This window comes from Pollicipes pollicipes, unplaced genomic scaffold (assembly GCF_011947565.3).
Source record: "Pollicipes pollicipes isolate AB1234 unplaced genomic scaffold, Ppol_2.1 Scaffold_2555;HRSCAF=2994_pilon_pilon_pilon, whole genome shotgun sequence".
Taxonomy (NCBI): Eukaryota; Metazoa; Arthropoda; class Thecostraca; order Pollicipedomorpha; family Pollicipedidae; genus Pollicipes; species Pollicipes pollicipes.
The window spans coordinates 43,686,947-43,704,169 of record NW_023596136.1 but is presented as its reverse complement, the minus strand read 5'-3'; the positions used below and the strand labels follow the sequence as shown (position 1 = coordinate 43,704,169).

The following is a 17,223-nucleotide window of genomic DNA, read 5'->3' as shown; positions in this document are numbered from 1 at the left end:
CTTCCGGAGTCGGCATCCGTTGCGCCGCCGCCGGCGGCTGCAGAGCAGTGCGTCCCCGCCGCCGGGACCGTGCGTCCGCCCTTTCGCCGGTGTCATCGGCCATGGCAGCCGCCGGCGTCACCTGCCTGCTGCTGCTGCTCAGCGTGCTGGTCACGGTGAGACTGACCTCGGCCGACACGGCCGCTGTCCCGCCATGGGGGTCAGTCCTCCTGGCGGGGTCAGTGGGGTCAGTCCTCCTGGCGGGGTCATGGGGGTCAGTCCTCCTGGCGGGGTTAGCGGGGTCAGTCCTCATGGCGGGGTGGGTGGGGTCAGTCCTCCTAGCGGGGTCATGGGGGTCAGCCCTCCTGGCGGGGTCAGTGGGGTCAGCCCTCCTGGCGGGGTCAGTGGGGTCAGTCCTCATGGCGGGGTGGGCGGGGTCAGTCCTCATGGCGGGGTGGGTGGGGTCAGTCCTCCTGGCGGGGTCATGGGGATCAGTCCTCCTGGCAGGGTTACTGTCTTCACATGACTTGAAGTGTTGTATATTGACAAGCGGGAGGAATTTTGAGTTGTGGTATCGGCGAACTTCTCATAAAAACATGATTTTGGCCCGCTGTAGGTTTAACGTGACGTTGAAAGGCATACCAGTAAAATTATTCATGCGTATAATTGCTTAATGCTTTGAAAATGAAACGAGTGAATGAAATAAAGGAAATTTGCTGCTGAGTTCACCATTTTATCATCTCCCACCAGAAAATAATGGGTCCAGTAGAAGTTTCAATGACAGAAATCGAACTCAGATCTCCCGTGCCAGCCGTGCATTATTTGACGGCGTGGTTGCCTGGCGCAGAGTGAGCCAGTCGAGAGGCAGCCTGGCCGCCTGCCGTGTCCGGCCGTCTGCACGTGCCACCAGACGCCGCCCAGCCACGTGCCGCTCGTACGCTGGCACGAGACGGGAGACAGGGACCACGAATCGCAGCACCACTGGGACTTCTACCATCACCACGAGGTTTGGCGTTGCGCTCGGAGGAGCGCCCCGGCGGTCCGCGGGAGACGCGGCCCAGCCTGAAGACATCTCGAGGATTTGACCACGGGCTACCCCACCTATGTGCGATTTCGCTCGCCGCGCATCGCGATACGCTGGTGTGTAGATATCGTGCTGTTCTGTCTCCAACTTCTACAACGGTGACCGCTCCTCAAAGACAGGGCCATTACGCTCCTGAACATGACAGTGTCCGCCGCCCGCTCGGCCATTTACATCCGTCGCCTGCCTGTCGACCAGGGCTTGAACCATACGGCAGCGGAGGGTGGACATGAAGAGGAGGAGTCAGTGCTCTCCGTGGTGTGCGTGCTGCAGCGCGAGACTGAGGCCGCCCAGCTTATGAGCAGTCTGCCGGCCGATACCCAGGTCAGGTCACTGACGTACCCATGTAGATGACGACAACGTCCACAGATGGCACTGCCTGATTGCCATGGTAAGGTTACACGACGCGTTGTCACACGGGACAATTATTGCGCTGACACACTGTCACCTGACGCAGTGCCATGTACGACATATTGCGACACGTGGCGTATCGTTATTTGCAGTGTTTTATCAAACTCACACGGCACGGAATCACATACGCTACATTGCCACATACGACACTGTGTAAACATTTACTAACAACACATTGCCACATACGACACTGACTAAAATGGCTTTACACGCGCGGTTCGTTGTCAACTGTGAGAAACTGTCCCGCAGGTTGCATTGCCTCGCACCACATTTTGTTGTGCATGCTACATTGCTACTTGCAACAACTGTCACACGTGACACGTTTTTAAGCGTAGCAAATCATAGGACACGACACACTCCCACACAGGACGCATTGTCACATGCGGCACATGGGTTAACGTCATAAACTGACACACTGCCAAATTGCCACACGAGATATTTTCGCAAGTGACACATTGCCACTCAGAACACATGAATTACGCGTCATAAATTGTTGTGTGTGTCATTAATTGACACGTATGCCACACCGTCGCACGTGATTTTCACAAGTGACACATTGACAATCAGGACACAACGGTTGCACGCGATGACACGCGACACTCATGCAGCACGCTCTCGTGTTGTGGGCGCGAGATCACCGGCAGGCATCTCAGATACAGGAGCACACGCACACCTTGCGGCTTGCCCGGGGTACTCGGAACACCGCCACTGGCGGGCTCATCATCATCGGCATGTGCGAAGGATACAGCTCACCTCGAAGCGGGACCCACCCGCCATCACTTCAACTTGTCGAGAGCCAGCCCAATAAATATCTGAACAGTCTTCTGCGGTGCTAACAGCCCGTTCCTGTTGTGTTTTAGTGGCCCGTTCCTAGCCTGCTCTCACCGCCCATTTCATTTCCGTTGCTGCTGTCATTGGGGCTTAACGACGCACTCAGGTGCTGAGACTATATAGGGTCGCCTGCATTTCCCCATAGGGGGGGGGGGGGATGGACGCCGCGGGGAATCGAACCCCTTACCTCCGCTTTCTCGGATACGCAGCTTAACCACTACATTAACGGCGCCCGTCGATTTTTTTCCGTTCTGACCACTCACCTCCTTTTCGTTTTGATTGCCGTTTCTTCCTTGGTTTTAGCCGCCCTGCTTTGTTCTGACATACATTTCTGGTTTCGACCGCCCTCTCACAGCGGTTTGACCGACTATTCCAGTTCCCTTCTCACCAGCCTCAGTCTGCCAGTTCTCGTTTCACCCTGATCACATGTCTCTGTTTCACTCCGGCTTTTCATTTTTGTGCCGTCTTGGCTGTCCTTTCCAGTTCCCTACTGACAGCCAGTTTCCGTCACGTTTTGGCCATTTGATTCCGTTCTGTACTGACTAGCCGCATCTGTCCCGTTCCGGCCGGCGTTTCAGTTTAGGTCTGAACATCAACTCCCTCTTCTTTTGATCCTTTTGGGCACTTTGGGGCGTCGATCTGCTCCAGCGTGTTGATATTGATCGGCCAACCAGCTGAGGTGCTCCGAGCACAAGGACACACTGCGACGACTCACCCTCGTGTCATTCTGCCCGCTCGCCTTCAGATCTCTCTAACCGCCTACGCGCCGCTCCGTTCCAGTTCCTGTCGCTGCTGCAAGCGCCCGACATGCAACCGACCTACCTGCGCGTCCGCCGAGTTCGACGGTGTGCGCCAGCTGCGCGGTCTCGAGATCCAGGGCTACCACACACACGACGAGCATGAGCACGCGGCGGCCGGCGGCCTGCACGCCAATGACCTGGCGTCGCTGCTGGCACGCGCCGACCGTTACCACGGTCTGCTGGAAGCCGGGCGCCGCGCCGCGCAGCCTCATCACGCTCAGCGACAGTGCGCTGCGGGGCCTGACGAGGCTGGAGTACCTCCACCTGGAGCACGTGCTGCTGAGTCCAGACCCGGCCGGGCCCAGCGTGGCCGAGTACCGTGTGGAAGAGCTGGACGGCGCGTCCGCGCCGCACAGCCTGCTGGTCGAGGAGCAGCCGCGCATCGTGCCGTACGAGGAGTTCCGGCAACGTCAGGCGCCGCGCTATTCCAACTTTGCCAATCTGACGGCTTTGCGCTTCCTGCGACTGGCGCACGCCGGGTTAGAGGAGATCTCGTGGGAGCTGTTCGAGGGGCTGGACGCGCTGCGCCAGCTGAGTGTCGAGCACCAGCTGCTGCGCACTGTGCCCGACTTCGCCTTCTACGGCTGCCCGAACCTGCGCCGGCTCTCGCTCGCCGACAACCTGCTCACTATCAACATGAAGAGCTTTGCCGGGCTGCTCGACCTCGAGGAGCTCGACCTCTCCAACAACCTGATCTCAGAGCTGTCGTACATCTCGCTGGCGCCGTTCCCGCGCTTGCGCGAGCTCAGCCTGCTCGGCAACCCGACACAGCTCGTCTACAGCGGCGCGCTCGACATGATGAACCGCACCGAGGTGCTGCGCTTGGGCGGCGCCGACGTGCCGCTCGAGCTGATGCCGCACGCGCTCGACCATCTGGCCGAACTGCGCGAGCTGACCGTGGCCAACGTGACGCTGCCGGCGCTGACAGGCGTCGAGTTCGCCGCGCTGCCTCGGCTGGTCGAGCTCGAGCTGCATGGCTCGGTGCCACGCCTGGAGTTTGACGCGCTACGCTCCAACGGAGCGTTGGAGCGACTCGACCTGTCGCGCTGCCACCTGGAGGAAGTGTCGCAGGACGCGTTCCTCGGCTTGGCGCGCCTCACCGTGCTCGACCTGTCGCACAACCTGCTGGAGGATCTGCCGTCCGAGGTGTTCAGCCCGCTGGTGGCCCTGCGCGAGGTGTATCTGCACCACAACCTGCTGAGCTGGCTGTCGCCGGCCGTGCTGGGCCCGGTGCGGCCCAAGCTGCTCCAGATACATCACAACCCGTGGGAGTGCAGCTGCCAGCTGTCCTTCCTCAGCGCCGCCATGACCAACAAGGTGCGTGTGGAGGGACGAACGCACCTGACAGGTGGTCTGGGCGGGGCCTGGGAGACCGCAGCTCGGTACCCCTGCAGACAGCTCCTGAACCGTCGTGTTCGACCACCGTCATGCGGCCGAAGTGGGCGTCTAGTCGCGTTCCGTATTGATGGTTAGCTCCGGCTGGTGCTTGCTGGGAGAGATAACCACATTCAGTGTGATTTTATGCCTACCGCCGAACCAACGTGAACCAAGGCCAGGTGAGCTAGTGTACTTAGACATGGGACACAACAAAATTTCACGTGTCTATTGATTAGCCAATTCTGGGATTGAGTGAAAAATACGGGCATTTTTTGTAGAGACGACTGAGTAAAACATTTGCTGAACATGCTCTATAACACCTCAAGATTCAGGTTACATGCGACAATGTTGATACGAATTCGCTTATTCACCTTTGACCTCTACCGCAAATAATCTGTAAGCACTGGTTCATCCTACATTCATCGCTGTTAAAGCGCAGGCATAGTTCGAATGCTTCCGGAGCTTTGTCTTGTACCTGTAAGTTGCAAGCAAAACAATATAGATGTGCACCACCCAGTACAGAGAAGCTCATGCGTTGTCACCTTTCGCTCCATTTGCTAGGTATGGCTCATTGGGACCATGCACTCGCTACTTGCGTAAGCCACCGGCGCTCCCCTCATCCCGCCAGTCTGCTCGATACTCCCTGTCCCATAGCCGCCCGCGTCTCACCTTCCGTTCACCACAGGTGCGCAGCTCACGGGCGACCATCTGCCGGTGGGACAGCAGCGCCCCTAGCGGCCGCGTGTGCAAACACGAGGAGCGCGAGCACCTGACCTACGACGTTCGCGTGGAGCCGCGCTGCCACCAGCCGGAACAGTACCGCCACTGGGGCCTGTACGAGGTGCTGCGGCGTGAGCTGCGCTGCAAGCGTGCGCCGCCGCCCCCGACCGCCGCCCGTGGCGGCAAGTACTTGACGCTGGGCGAGGCCGACGACGCCGACTATCAGCTGATCGCAGCCGACGACGTGGTGCTGCTGGACGACCCGACCGAGTACGAGGACTATGGGGAGGCGGACGCCGGGTACGCGGACGAGGAGTTGGCGATGGCCGAGTATGCGGCGGACGACTATGGGAGGAGGCGGAGGCGGTGGAGGCGGCGGAGGCGGCGGAGGCGGCGGCTCCGGTGGAACCCGCCCTTGTCACGGAGGGCTATGCTACCATCTCGCCTGAACTGTTCGCCATGCTGTCCAAGAAGGCGCAGAAGCTCGAGCTGGAGAGGATGAACCCCAAGTTCCGCAAGCACTACAAGCTGTGAGGCTATCAGAGCAGCGGGCGGGGTAGATTGCGTCACTCCATGGTTGGCTGGTGAGCCGTGGCTGACAGGCAGTGACTCTCCGCGTGCCACCCGCTAACAGTGACTTCCGCGTGCCACCCGCTGACAACGGCTCTCCGCGCGCATCCACTAACTGCGGAGGAACGCCACGCCCGTCGTTATTCGTAGGCTAGCAAACCACACTGCAACCACTGCGGTGGTCGCGTTGACAGAACGCCGTTCGGGTGGAGGCGTTTGTCCCTTTGCCCCCCCCCCCCCACAACTCCAAACGCTCACCATGTCCGTTGCATTCCAACTCCGTCGTATCTGATTTTGACTTTGTAATTACATGTACGATGTCGACTCGTAAGCCTAATACACTGTACTATATCACTAAGCGTGCTGCTTGGATCGTATGTGACATCCCTCTGCGTTGGTCTCCAGCGTTGTGCGTGCTTGTCGTGGCATGCTTCGGAGCCGCGGGGGCGGGCCCAGCGCTGACCCTGCCCCCAGCCCCAGCGGCGAGCGACCGGAGGTCCGCTGCGGATCTGTGTTTGTCATCCAGAGTGTCCAGCGGCTGACCCCTGAGTGTCGCTCATCATGCCAACATCCGGAGTGTCCAGCGGCTGACCCCTGAGTGTCGCTCATCATGCCAACATCCAGAGTGTCCAGCGGCTGACCCCTGAGTGCCGCTCATCATGCCAACATCCGGAGTGTCCAGCGGCTGACTCCTGAGTGTCGCTCATCATGCCAACATCCGGAGTGTCCAGCGGCTGACCCCCGAGTGCCGCTCATCATGCCAACATCCGGAGCGTCCAGCGGCTGACCCCTGAGTGCCGCTCATCATGCCAACATCCGGAGTGTCCAGCGGCTGACTCCTGAGTGTCGCTCATCATGCCAGCAAGCCACGTCGAAATGCACGCAGGCCGATGTTGTTTGTTTTCCGGTACCGGTCATGCCCCCGCGGAAACGCCTCGCGCGACCAGCGCTCGCAGGCGCCATAAACGTGCCACGCGTGCTAACCCACAACTGCGTGGGCTGGGGGCAGGGGATCCAGGACTTCGTCGAGAGGGGCGGGGAGGGGGGTACGCAACCTTTTGGACCCCTTAATTTTCAACTTTAGAGCCTCTCCAGAAATCCTCATATCTCGTTAAGCACATTGCAGCCTTTAAATCTTACGATTCTTAGAATACTCTTCATACGGGAACACATCGTACTGTGCGTATCCCTAGTAAATGAGACATGCCAGGCATGCTCATGTACAGAGTGTATTCTTCTTCTCCAGATCATGGCAAATCTTATCATTTTGTGGGTGATGATTTAGGAAAATTGGCAAAATGAACTAAAGTTGGCTGCTGGATGCAATCAAAATCAAACATGAACATGATTTCTAGGTTAATTGGGGCAAGCCGGCTAGTTGATGTGATCAGCTGCTGGTTGATGTTTCATGCAGAGTATTTGTTTTATCTGTTACGAAGGAGTACAAAGTATCCTAGCATTCGAAATGCATTGAGACTGCGATGCACAAGTATCCTATGTGTCACGAATTGAATAACCGACGGAAATAACGCAAGACGACGTCGGCGGCACGTACGACAGTTCTATCCACTAAGCTGTAAGATCCTCCATTCACTTAAGGAATACCCAAAACCCAGCTTGGAAGGCCCGCAGAGGATCGAGCGTTTTCGAGCAGGCTATCAGAAGGGTCCTGACAAAACCGTAGGGCCCTAAGCAGGTGGTAGAACATTGGAAGGGTTCTAGGCAAATGAAGAGAGCCGATGGGGATATTGTGAGTGCCCCAGTAGGTTAACTTGGACCAGCAGTGCAGGCGGTGAGGGGACATGCGGGACACGTGGCTCCCCTCGGAGCCTACGATTAAGGGCCGATTCGAGGGACCGAAGGGTTCAAAAGGCCGCCCGGAGGTCCCAATCGGGGACCATAGACCACAGGGCCGAGCACTCCAATGCCAGGCAGATGGCCCTGCGCGCTGATTAGGGGTCCACTGAGTCGTTAAGGGCCTATATTTTGGTCAGACATCACCAGTAGCGCACAGTCGACTCTGTGGCTGCATGGGCCTAAGGACCCGTTCCCCAAGCAAGGGCAAAGCCGGAGCCAGCGATTTACATTGTTCGGGTGTCACGGCGCCTACAGGGGCCCAGGGGCCACAGGGTATTGTCAAAGGGCCTCGAGTCGATCAGAGGCAGTGTTTGAGAAGACTCGAAGAGCCTATAGGGCCCACCAGGTCCGACGATCAAGCGCGCGATAGGAGGGTCTGAGGGCATAAATGACAGGTCGGAGCTTTATTCAGGGGCCCCGTCCCGAGACGATGGACCCTCAAATATCGCCACCGGGCGAATCGCGCCGATCTGGAACCCCTTGAGTCGATATCGGCCTATGTGTCAGTCAGGTTTGAGTTTTGCATTTGAATAAACGACCAAGATCACGCTAAGCAGTATGTTCCCAAAAATATCATGTTAACATAGGTGATTTTAGTTCAGCGACCTATTCGGGCCTTTGAAAAGTGCATGGAAGATGTAAAATGTTTCTCTTATCAATAAATTCGAAATGAGCACCCAAAACTCCCTCATACAGCAAGCCCTAGCGTAATAAAACAGATCGGTTTTGACCTTGGTCTGGCGTGCAAAACTGACCATAGGTCAATGGAACTTGCATATGCAATTGTTGCGTTACCAAAGAAAGCATCTCAGAGATGTGTGGTCTCGTCTAAGACTCCGTTGTTGCATCAGATTGTACGATTCCCTAGAAATTGGCTTCGCAGAACTCATATCCTGAATTTGACCTGCCGTAGGTCGGCGACCTTACGGGGTACATCCAGATTTTTTCCTTTCAAACGCTCCGCTATTCAATTGTCTACAGCTATGCAAAATTTGGCGACGCGCAGTCGCGCCATTCGGAAACCATTCTGGAAAAACCTTTGGAAGAGGGGTCTTTTTGACCCCGCCGAAGCCCGCGTTAATGCAAATTATTAACCCATTTTGATATTAAATTTACATTCGCGAAATACTCGATATCCCTGTATAAATTTTCTCAGTTTTATCGGTTTAAGAAAAGGTTTACTAGACCATTGTGAAATGGAGGGCGCCGGTGAATTATTTCATGCAGTCATTTACCGCACTATTTTTCAGTTCATGTGCTATAAACATCAGGCAGAATTGATCTCGTGGTAGCATCTGACCTATATTCCTGCTACAGAACGTAAAGATGTGTACTACACACACGCACACACACACACACACACACACACACACGCACACACACACACACACGCACATATATATATATATGTGTGTGTGTGTGTGTGTGTGTGTGTGTGTGTGTGTGTGTGTGTGTGTGTGTGTGTGTGTGTGTGTGTGTGTGTGTGTGTGTGTGTGTGTGTGTGTGTGTGTGTGTGTGTGTGTGTGTGTGTGTGTGTGTGTGTGTGTGTGTGTGTGTGTGTGTGTGTGTGTGTGTGTGTGTGTGTGTGTGTGTGTGTGTGTGTGTGTGTGTGTGTGTGTGTGTGTGTGTGTGTGTGTGTGTGTGTGTGTGTGTGTGTGTGTGTGTGTGTGTGTGTGTGTGTGTGTGTGTGTGTGTGTGTGTGTGTGTGTGATAAAAACATGCCATCATTCACAAATCGACCATACCCGACGGTTTTTTTGGAGGCCTTTTGCGATCAGGGAGCCTTTTGTCAGCCTTGTCCCACCTTGCCAGGGCTCTGGCTACGCTCTTGACCGGGACTAACGTGACAGGCTCCTGAACAACCGAGAATACCCTGGCAATTTAGCATATGGGGTGCCCGGCAATGGTGTATAGCAAACGCTTCGCGCAAATGGGAAGCAACCGTGGAAGGCTCCTGACTGACAGAAGTGCATGACATATTAGCGCCAAGGGCCCCAGCAATACCGCAGGGCCCTCCGAACAAATGCAAAAAGGCATAGGCAACGTAAAAGGCTCCTTGATGGTCGGAATAGCCTTGAAAGTGAACACATGGTGCACCAGAAACAGGGTAGGTTCCTGAACAGTATGATGAATCTTAAAATTTCCAATTCACAACCTTCTAAATTCTTGAAAAACTATTTTTGTCTACTCGTGGGTTCTTTATTTTCAGTTCTCCTGTGACAATTCTTGCGACTGTGCTTCATTGCATGAAAGCCCAAAGACGTCTAGTTTTGTTGCGTTTTGTGTATGACACTACGTCTGTTCGAGACCCAGGAGGTGTCATGGTCCCGTGCCCCGCCCCCCCCCCCTCCCGATCCTCCCCTGTCAGCGTCTTTCCCCCGTTTTAGGACTGCAGCTCTGAAATAGTCTTTGCAGTTGCCTGCAACCTGATCAGGCGGTCGGGGGAGCTCGAATGGACCCCCTGGAGCACGCTAGTGGCGCCACCACCTGCTGGCGGTGGCGCTAAAATCGCTTCAGAGGGGAGGAATGAATCCACGCAGCCCATCGCCGTGGCCGGCGACACAGATATATTAGGCTCTGTACTGAGAAAAGAAAAAGTGACAAGCGTGGGTATTCGTCCCTGTTCTCACAAAATGCGGCATTTGTACCCGAAGGCTCCGCAAAAAGAAACGTTCACTGATGTGTTTCGCAAACATTGATGTTGTGTCTGATGCGGTGTGCCCAGAAACGAAAATCCACTTAGGAGACATGTCGATTACGCAGTTTGTTCAACCCACGCACGCAGTTTCACACCAATGCTATACCGATGATCTTATCAGTCAGATGTACATCTGATTATTCTGAACCGGAATGGTACAATGCAATTATATGCATGGAATGCATACAATGAATGCATGTAATTATATATAACACCTAACCTGTCACTGCAGGGATGAACACACCTGCCGGGTATGGGCACATACTGGGTACATACCTGCAGTCATACTGTTACAACGTTATATGCGGTATGGTTAACTGCATCGCATTTCAAAATATTTCAAAGGCACGTGGGGTGGATTGCAGTGGGAAGTCGAAGAGTTTAAAATATGTTTGGTTTCTTTGAAAGGGTCGTGAGGGTAAAATGTATCTTAAGGGACATAGTTTTGCATAATGAGTCAGGGTGTGGGGGGGGGGGCTGACCAGTGCAAAATGTTACGGCCTATACCTCAAAATCAGCCGGCAAACGGCCCCTCCTCGGATTTCGCCAACCTTCTTTTTGGAGTCGGGGGGAGGGGTGGCTGGAGCCCAAGTTGTGGGGCGGGGCTGGAGCCACCCAACTGAACATGAAAGCCCTAGATGTGTTCAAATGGAAGAAAAGAAATGGCGATGTCACCTGGCGGGAGATAAGTACTAGCATTTGTGCGTTTCCCTTCACTACTTCATATATGGCAGCACGGTATAAGGCGCAGTTATTTTTTGGCAATGGCGTCCATTGCTTCGCTGCTTGCTGCAGGGGTAGGGACGGTTGGTGGGAAATTGTGCCGATGTTTTCTTCATAGATGGTTAGTTTGTCATCATTTTTGTGTTAATTGAAAATTACTCCAAAACCAAATTTTCAGATGCTGATTTGAAACTTTGCTTTGCTTTTTTGAAAAAGATGTTTAACTTATTTTTGCAGTTTATTCTCGACAGTTTCGAATAGGCAGAAATGGCGCATTCATTTGGTTCCAGGATTTGAGATGTTATCAGTTTGTGATGCATAAATGTTTGGCTTCATTTTGTGTCATGGCGGTGGTCTCGGGCCTGTATGACGACGGGCCAGTTATGTGCTGTGGTGAGCTAAACAGTTGTCAGCAAGCTGTGTTGGGGTGTGGCTCATTGCTGTTAAGAAAAGGGGATATTGTGCCCAACCCTTCCCATCAAATTTAATCGATGTTCTCAATGATTTGTTAATAAGGATGTAGGTGTAGCCATGATAAATGCTAAGAATTCTCAAAGGGTTGAGTTGTGGTTCTATGTCAGACCCATATGGTTGCTCAAGGAAGGAAAGAAAATGCTTCAATTAAGAAGGCTGAAGGTCCTGCTACATACATGCTACATGGAGATTGGGGCACTGAAAGCTGCTAGTTTGATGCTTAGAAGGAATGGATGTAAGTGATCAATGCAGTGTATGGGTCCCAAGATATCAACAAAAAGCTGAGGCTCATGTTCATTGCCATATTGATATGCATATATTGTTCAGATTAGCATCTCGTCTGTTTTCATCATACTTCTAATATTTAGCTGCTTCTATACACATGTAAAGCTTAAATTAACAGCCATGCAGTGTGTTTGTCTGTTATATTTATGCTTAGGCTACATTTGAAGTCTTGAAGATGAGGCTGTGTACAGCCTTAAATGATTGCTGTGGTTAACTCACTTCAAAACCTCTATATCAACAGGAGGCTGCTAATTGCTAAGTAAAGATTATAATATGGATGAAATATTTTGCATCATTGTACATTCAGATATAAATTAGCCTGTTTGGTAAAAATGGTACCATGCAATTTTCTTAAGGATGTTGGTTTGAAAAAAGAGATTCAGATATTTTGTGATGCCATTTTCAGCCAGATTGATAGCAAACTAAATTATATCCCCTATTTTAAAGTAAAACCTTGGGTCATGTTAAAATTTTCAGTGTATTTTACTGCCCTGTGCCCTGTGCCCTAATCTAACACTATGGTAGGGCATGGGGATTTTTTATATGGAGCAGCACACGTGGTACTGTCAAACACGGCAGCATTTTTAGGCATGACATCATAGCTATGTTTGTTTAGCAACATGTACTGCAAATATGTCAATATTTATTTTGTCAAGTGTCTGTTAAAACTAGAAGAGTGGGTTTCAGAACCTAAATTTGTATGGGGCTGGAGTAATATGCTATAGCTTTTTATTTAGCAGGTCCAACTCATTTAACCATATAACCAAATATGACATTACTGTAGACACATTGGAAAAGTTTTCTTAGGAGGAAAGGGTTCAAATGTTCCTAAACCTCCTGTAGATTGGGACTAAATCTAGAAAGTTCTCAGGTGGCTTGTGCAAACCACTTTGTTCAGAAATTTATCTGCCCAAAGAGGCTGGAAAAAATCTGTTAAAAAAATCATACAAAGACTTAGGCGCATGGGGAGGGAGGTGTGGCCCTATTATGCCCCTCCCCAGCTTTGCTTTTTCCTTGTATCACCACTTAATATAATTCCTGTTTAGACCACCTGAAGCAGGTGCTTATGTTTTCAGGTTTCAAGATCCACAGCAAACTTTTAAACAAGAATCAAGAAACTGAACTGAATCATCACTGGTACTAGGTAAGTATCTACATCTTGGTTTGATTTGGCACAGTATACAACCTCTGAAGTTGTTGATTCTATCATGCATGTGATACACTTATAATTGAATTGTTTTGCTCTTTAAACTAGAAAAGAAAGGGGCAGGGTGTCAGTGGTAGCAGTGGTAAGCTTCTGAGACTCTCACATTAAGGGTATGGGTTGGAGACTTGCTTGTGCTCTGGCTCCTGTCAATATGGTCAATGCAGTGGCTGGTGCTTCATAAAAGAATTGTGATGATATGTGTCATGTTTCCCTCTTGAGAGGGAGAAGGAAGGAAAGACAGGCTCCTTTGTTACTTGCATATATTTCTCAGTGCTAGTGTTTCATTTTGAAATGGCCAATTCTTGGCACATTATGAACAACATGTAATTTTCTATCCTGGTGACCATGGTCTTATAATCATGCTTTATTAGGATGGTAGCATGCTTGGGTCCCTGTTGACATGCACTGGTAATCATTGCATTCAGTTTCCTGTGATGAGGCATCCAGCTCCACATGTCTAGTGACCAGTGAAAACATTCAATGCCCAGCAAAACTGCTGCTTAATTGTGTGGCTTTGAGCATAATGAATAGCATGTTGTAATTTGAGGCACACATACTGATATAGCTTCTGGGCTTTTCAACATAAAGATATCACTTGCTTACTGTTCTTTGCATCAGCTTACTGGCTTTTGTGTGCATCTAAAAGAGGTGCAGGTGTGTACATGTCAGGACAGGTGTGTTTACATTTCTAGCTGCCACTATTGTGTTTGTTGTGCCTACTGTGGCATATTTCAGAGATGGACCCAAGTGATTTTGTTTTGTTAGTGGTATAATCGTTTTCACTTTGCTGTCACACAGTAGCAATCAGGACTAAAATAGCAGGTCTGATATCAGTCATCAGATTCTGAACTAACATGAACTATTACAGCGATGTACATTCCCTGTGTCAGTCATCCAGTGTCAGCTTTGCACATGGCTTTCTAGGTAGACTGCCATCAAAATATAATCAACATGACATTCAGTAAAGCAGTATACCTTTTTTAACACACTCTGGCTTTTGCATTTCAGTGGTTGCATGTGCATCTGGTGTTCATCCAGAACAATGAAGTGTTCAGTGAAGAACATGTGAACAGTATTTGCAATTTTTAAGATCCATGCAGTAACTATTCAATGAACAACATGTGAACAGAATTAGCAATTTTTAACATTGTCTTCTCACCAAAGCATTGTGCTGTGCTGATGAAACACATTCACAACTTATGAGACCGCATTCATCCACATGTGACATCACTCGGCTGGCATGTCCTTTGAGCCTCGACAGTGAATGCGACGGCTGGCATGAGCCTCCCCGTGTCGGCAGCACCGGCGCCGCGATGAGTGCGGAGCAGCGCGTGTTCCTGGTGGACGGCCAGGCGGTGTACCTGGAGGGCGGCGGCGACATCAGCGAGGACGTGCTGCAGCAGGCGCTGGCGCAGCTGGCCGGCCGCGGCCAAGCCGTCCAGGAGGCGCCGCCGGCCGTCCTCGCCGACGAGCAGCAGGCCACCGTGCACACGCTCGGTGAGCGCGAGCGGCGCCGGCAGCCGCGCGCCGCCCACCGACGGCGCGCACCGCGCCTCCGGGGCTGCCGATGTTACACTCTTCTCCTCGGAGATTGCAATACTTTTAAGCAGATGTGTTATGTGCCTCGCTACAGGGACGGTTCTGAATCGACGGGTGCGAGAAGCAAACATGCAGTGCAGTGTGTGAGACACGGGGTTCCATTTGTTGGCCACTTCCGCGGTGATCATGATCGTTTGCATTCCCCCCGAATATCCGCTGAAACATGCTTGTGTGCGACGAGCTCACCTCGATATCTCAGTGGGGTGAACAGAGAGCGGATTTGCTGACCCAGGGCGACGCAATGCCTCTGGTGCGGCCAATTTACAGTGCATGTTCCCCTTACCTGCCGGCTCCTCCCTTCCGCCCCTCTGCCTATCCCCGGCTCATCCGTTCGGCGCGGCCCGACCTTCCCGGCGTCTGACAGTGGTGCGAGTCTGTCCGCGACGTCGGCGGCGCCCCGCTGACTGTGCTCGTGGCCGTCAGCAGAGGTGCAGGACGAGGAGGGCGAGCCGGCCGAGCTGGAGGACGGCGAGGAGGGCGTGCTGGCCGTGCTGCAGGACGAGACCGGTCAGCAGCAGACGGTGCGCCTCACGCCCAGCCAGGCCGCCGCGCTCGGCATCGACTATGACGAGCTGCTGGCCGCCGCCGGCGGACAGGTGAGCAGCCGCCGGGCTGTCGGAGGTCGGCCGGCCGACTGCTGGTCGGCCCGATGACCGGAGCAGCGGGGGCGCTTCTCTGTCCGGCTGCTGGCATCGCGGCGGCCAGCACGGCCGGCCCAGCCCGTGCTGCTCAGCCGATGCGGCTGGCGTGTGAGGCGTCACGTAGGTCGTGGTGTCACGTTTGTGGCGGTCACACGGCTCTGGGGCGACGCTTGTGGTGACCGCCCCTGCCGGAGCGCCGCCGCCGCTCCGGCGGTCTGGCCAGGCCGGGGCTCTCGGCACGCCCGCTGACGCCGCCCGCTGCCGCAGGAGCCGATGGAGCCGGCCGCCGACGAGGCCGACGACAGCCAGAAGGTGGACATCGCCGACGACCCGGCGCTCGGTCTGACCGACACGCCCACCGAGGCTGGCGATGGGAGCAAGGTGATCACCACAAACCGCACGCCGCACCGCAAGCCGCTCTGCACACCGCTCCGCACACCGCTCCGTACACCACACAGCGTCGCACGCCGCTCCGCACACCGTATCGCACACCGCACCGCTTTGCACAACGTACCGCACCACATATACACATTGCACATTGCACCAAACACCGCTCCGCACATCGCACCGCACCATACGCCACTGCGCACAACGCACCGCACACTGCACCGCACCACACACTGCACCTCACACCGCGCTACACTACACACCGCACCGCACTATACACCGCACCGCACTACATACCGCACCTCGCACTACACCACATGCTGCACCACACTACACGGCGCTCCGCATGGGTGTGGTGGAACACGCAGCGGCAGGCGCGCCTGTGCGCTGTAGTGCTCTATGGGCTGGCAGGCTCCTTCGCCGAGTCTCTAGTCCCGTCACGTTGGCCGCAGGGAGACAACTGGCTGTCTCCCGTCACGCTGGCCGCAGGGAGACAGCTGGCTGTCTCCTGTCACGCTGGCCGTGGGGAGCCAGCTGGCTATCACTGATGGGCTGCCTCAGGTGCTTGTCGAAACAGTGCGTGACTGGCTGTCGGTTGTTATTTCGGTCTGGGGATAACCGGGATTCACTTGAGAAAGAGGTGAGAGTGCGTTGTAGATGAGACATCAACATTTGCGCTTGCGCTTTAGTGTAAGAGTTGTTTTATCGCACTCAGTATCCTAACAGTCAATGTGCGTCAGGCTGCTTTCCCACCGCGCCTGGCCGTCCACCTCGCTCTGCGCGCCGATCGCCGTTCGGGCCGGCCCGCTGGTGCCGCCGGCGCGGTCCAGGGCGCCAGATGTGGCCCCGCGCGCTACACCCCCGCTAACGGCCCGGCCCGCTAACGGCCCGGCCGCCGCGCAGGTGACGTACACGTTCGAGGTGGTGGACGACGGTCCGCCGGCCGAGGCGGCGGCCGGCAAAGACGCGTCGCCGGCCTCCGACCTGCTGGCCAAGTCCCGTCAGATCATGGTGCCGCAGGTGCGCGCTGGCGCCGCCGCCGTCGGCTCCGGCGCCGCTGCGGCCAAGGCGGCCGCGCCCGCCGCCGCCCGGCCGGCCGTCAGACAGGTGAGGCGCCGGCCGTCGCACGCCGGGAGGGAAGGGGAGGGAGGAGGAGTACGGAACCAAGGGCTGGCGTTACGCGCGTCGGCGCCCACCGCTCAGTGTGGGTGTTGGGCATTGGAGGGGCCGATGTCTGTGACAGCCACCGAGTTCGAATGAGCATGGGCGTGTTTCGCCACAGCGGACATTTGTTGATGAAAGATCGTGCGGTTTGGATAAAGTCATTATCTAAGGAACAGTCCTTTTAAGTTGGCCATCTGGGGTCGACGGCCGCTGGTGCAGATGGTCTAGCGCGGCGGTGGATGTACCTACATCCGGTTGTTGCTGCAGCGTCTGGCCGACTCTGCCCTTCCTGTGGTGCCACACCGGTCCCCTGCCCGCCGTGTCCCAGCGGGCCATGTGGCGGGACATGCGGCCCTGCTCCGCTGACGGCTGGCTTGGTTCCCCGCCCCCAGGTAGCCGGTGCGGCGCCGTCGGCTGGC

The 17,223-nt window shown here is 54.5% G+C and overlaps 1 protein-coding gene across 1 annotated transcript; it reads left to right on the top strand.

The window, feature by feature from the left end:
* The first annotated feature begins 50 nt into the window (after positions 1-50).
* Positions 51-17,170, top strand: LOC119101641 (insulin-like growth factor-binding protein complex acid labile subunit). The gene is made up of 12 exons (XM_037225051.1): positions 51-155; positions 827-985; positions 1,259-1,384; positions 3,083-4,419; positions 5,165-5,565; positions 14,314-14,396; positions 15,036-15,064; positions 15,110-15,196; positions 15,533-15,634; positions 16,130-16,201; positions 16,544-16,574; positions 17,133-17,170. Exons 4-12 carry the CDS (start codon positions 3,202-3,204, stop codon positions 17,168-17,170), a joined length of 2,061 nt encoding a protein of 686 aa, XP_037080946.1. The 5' UTR covers positions 51-155; positions 827-985; positions 1,259-1,384; positions 3,083-3,201.
* The last annotated feature ends 53 nt before the right edge of the window (positions 17,171-17,223 follow it).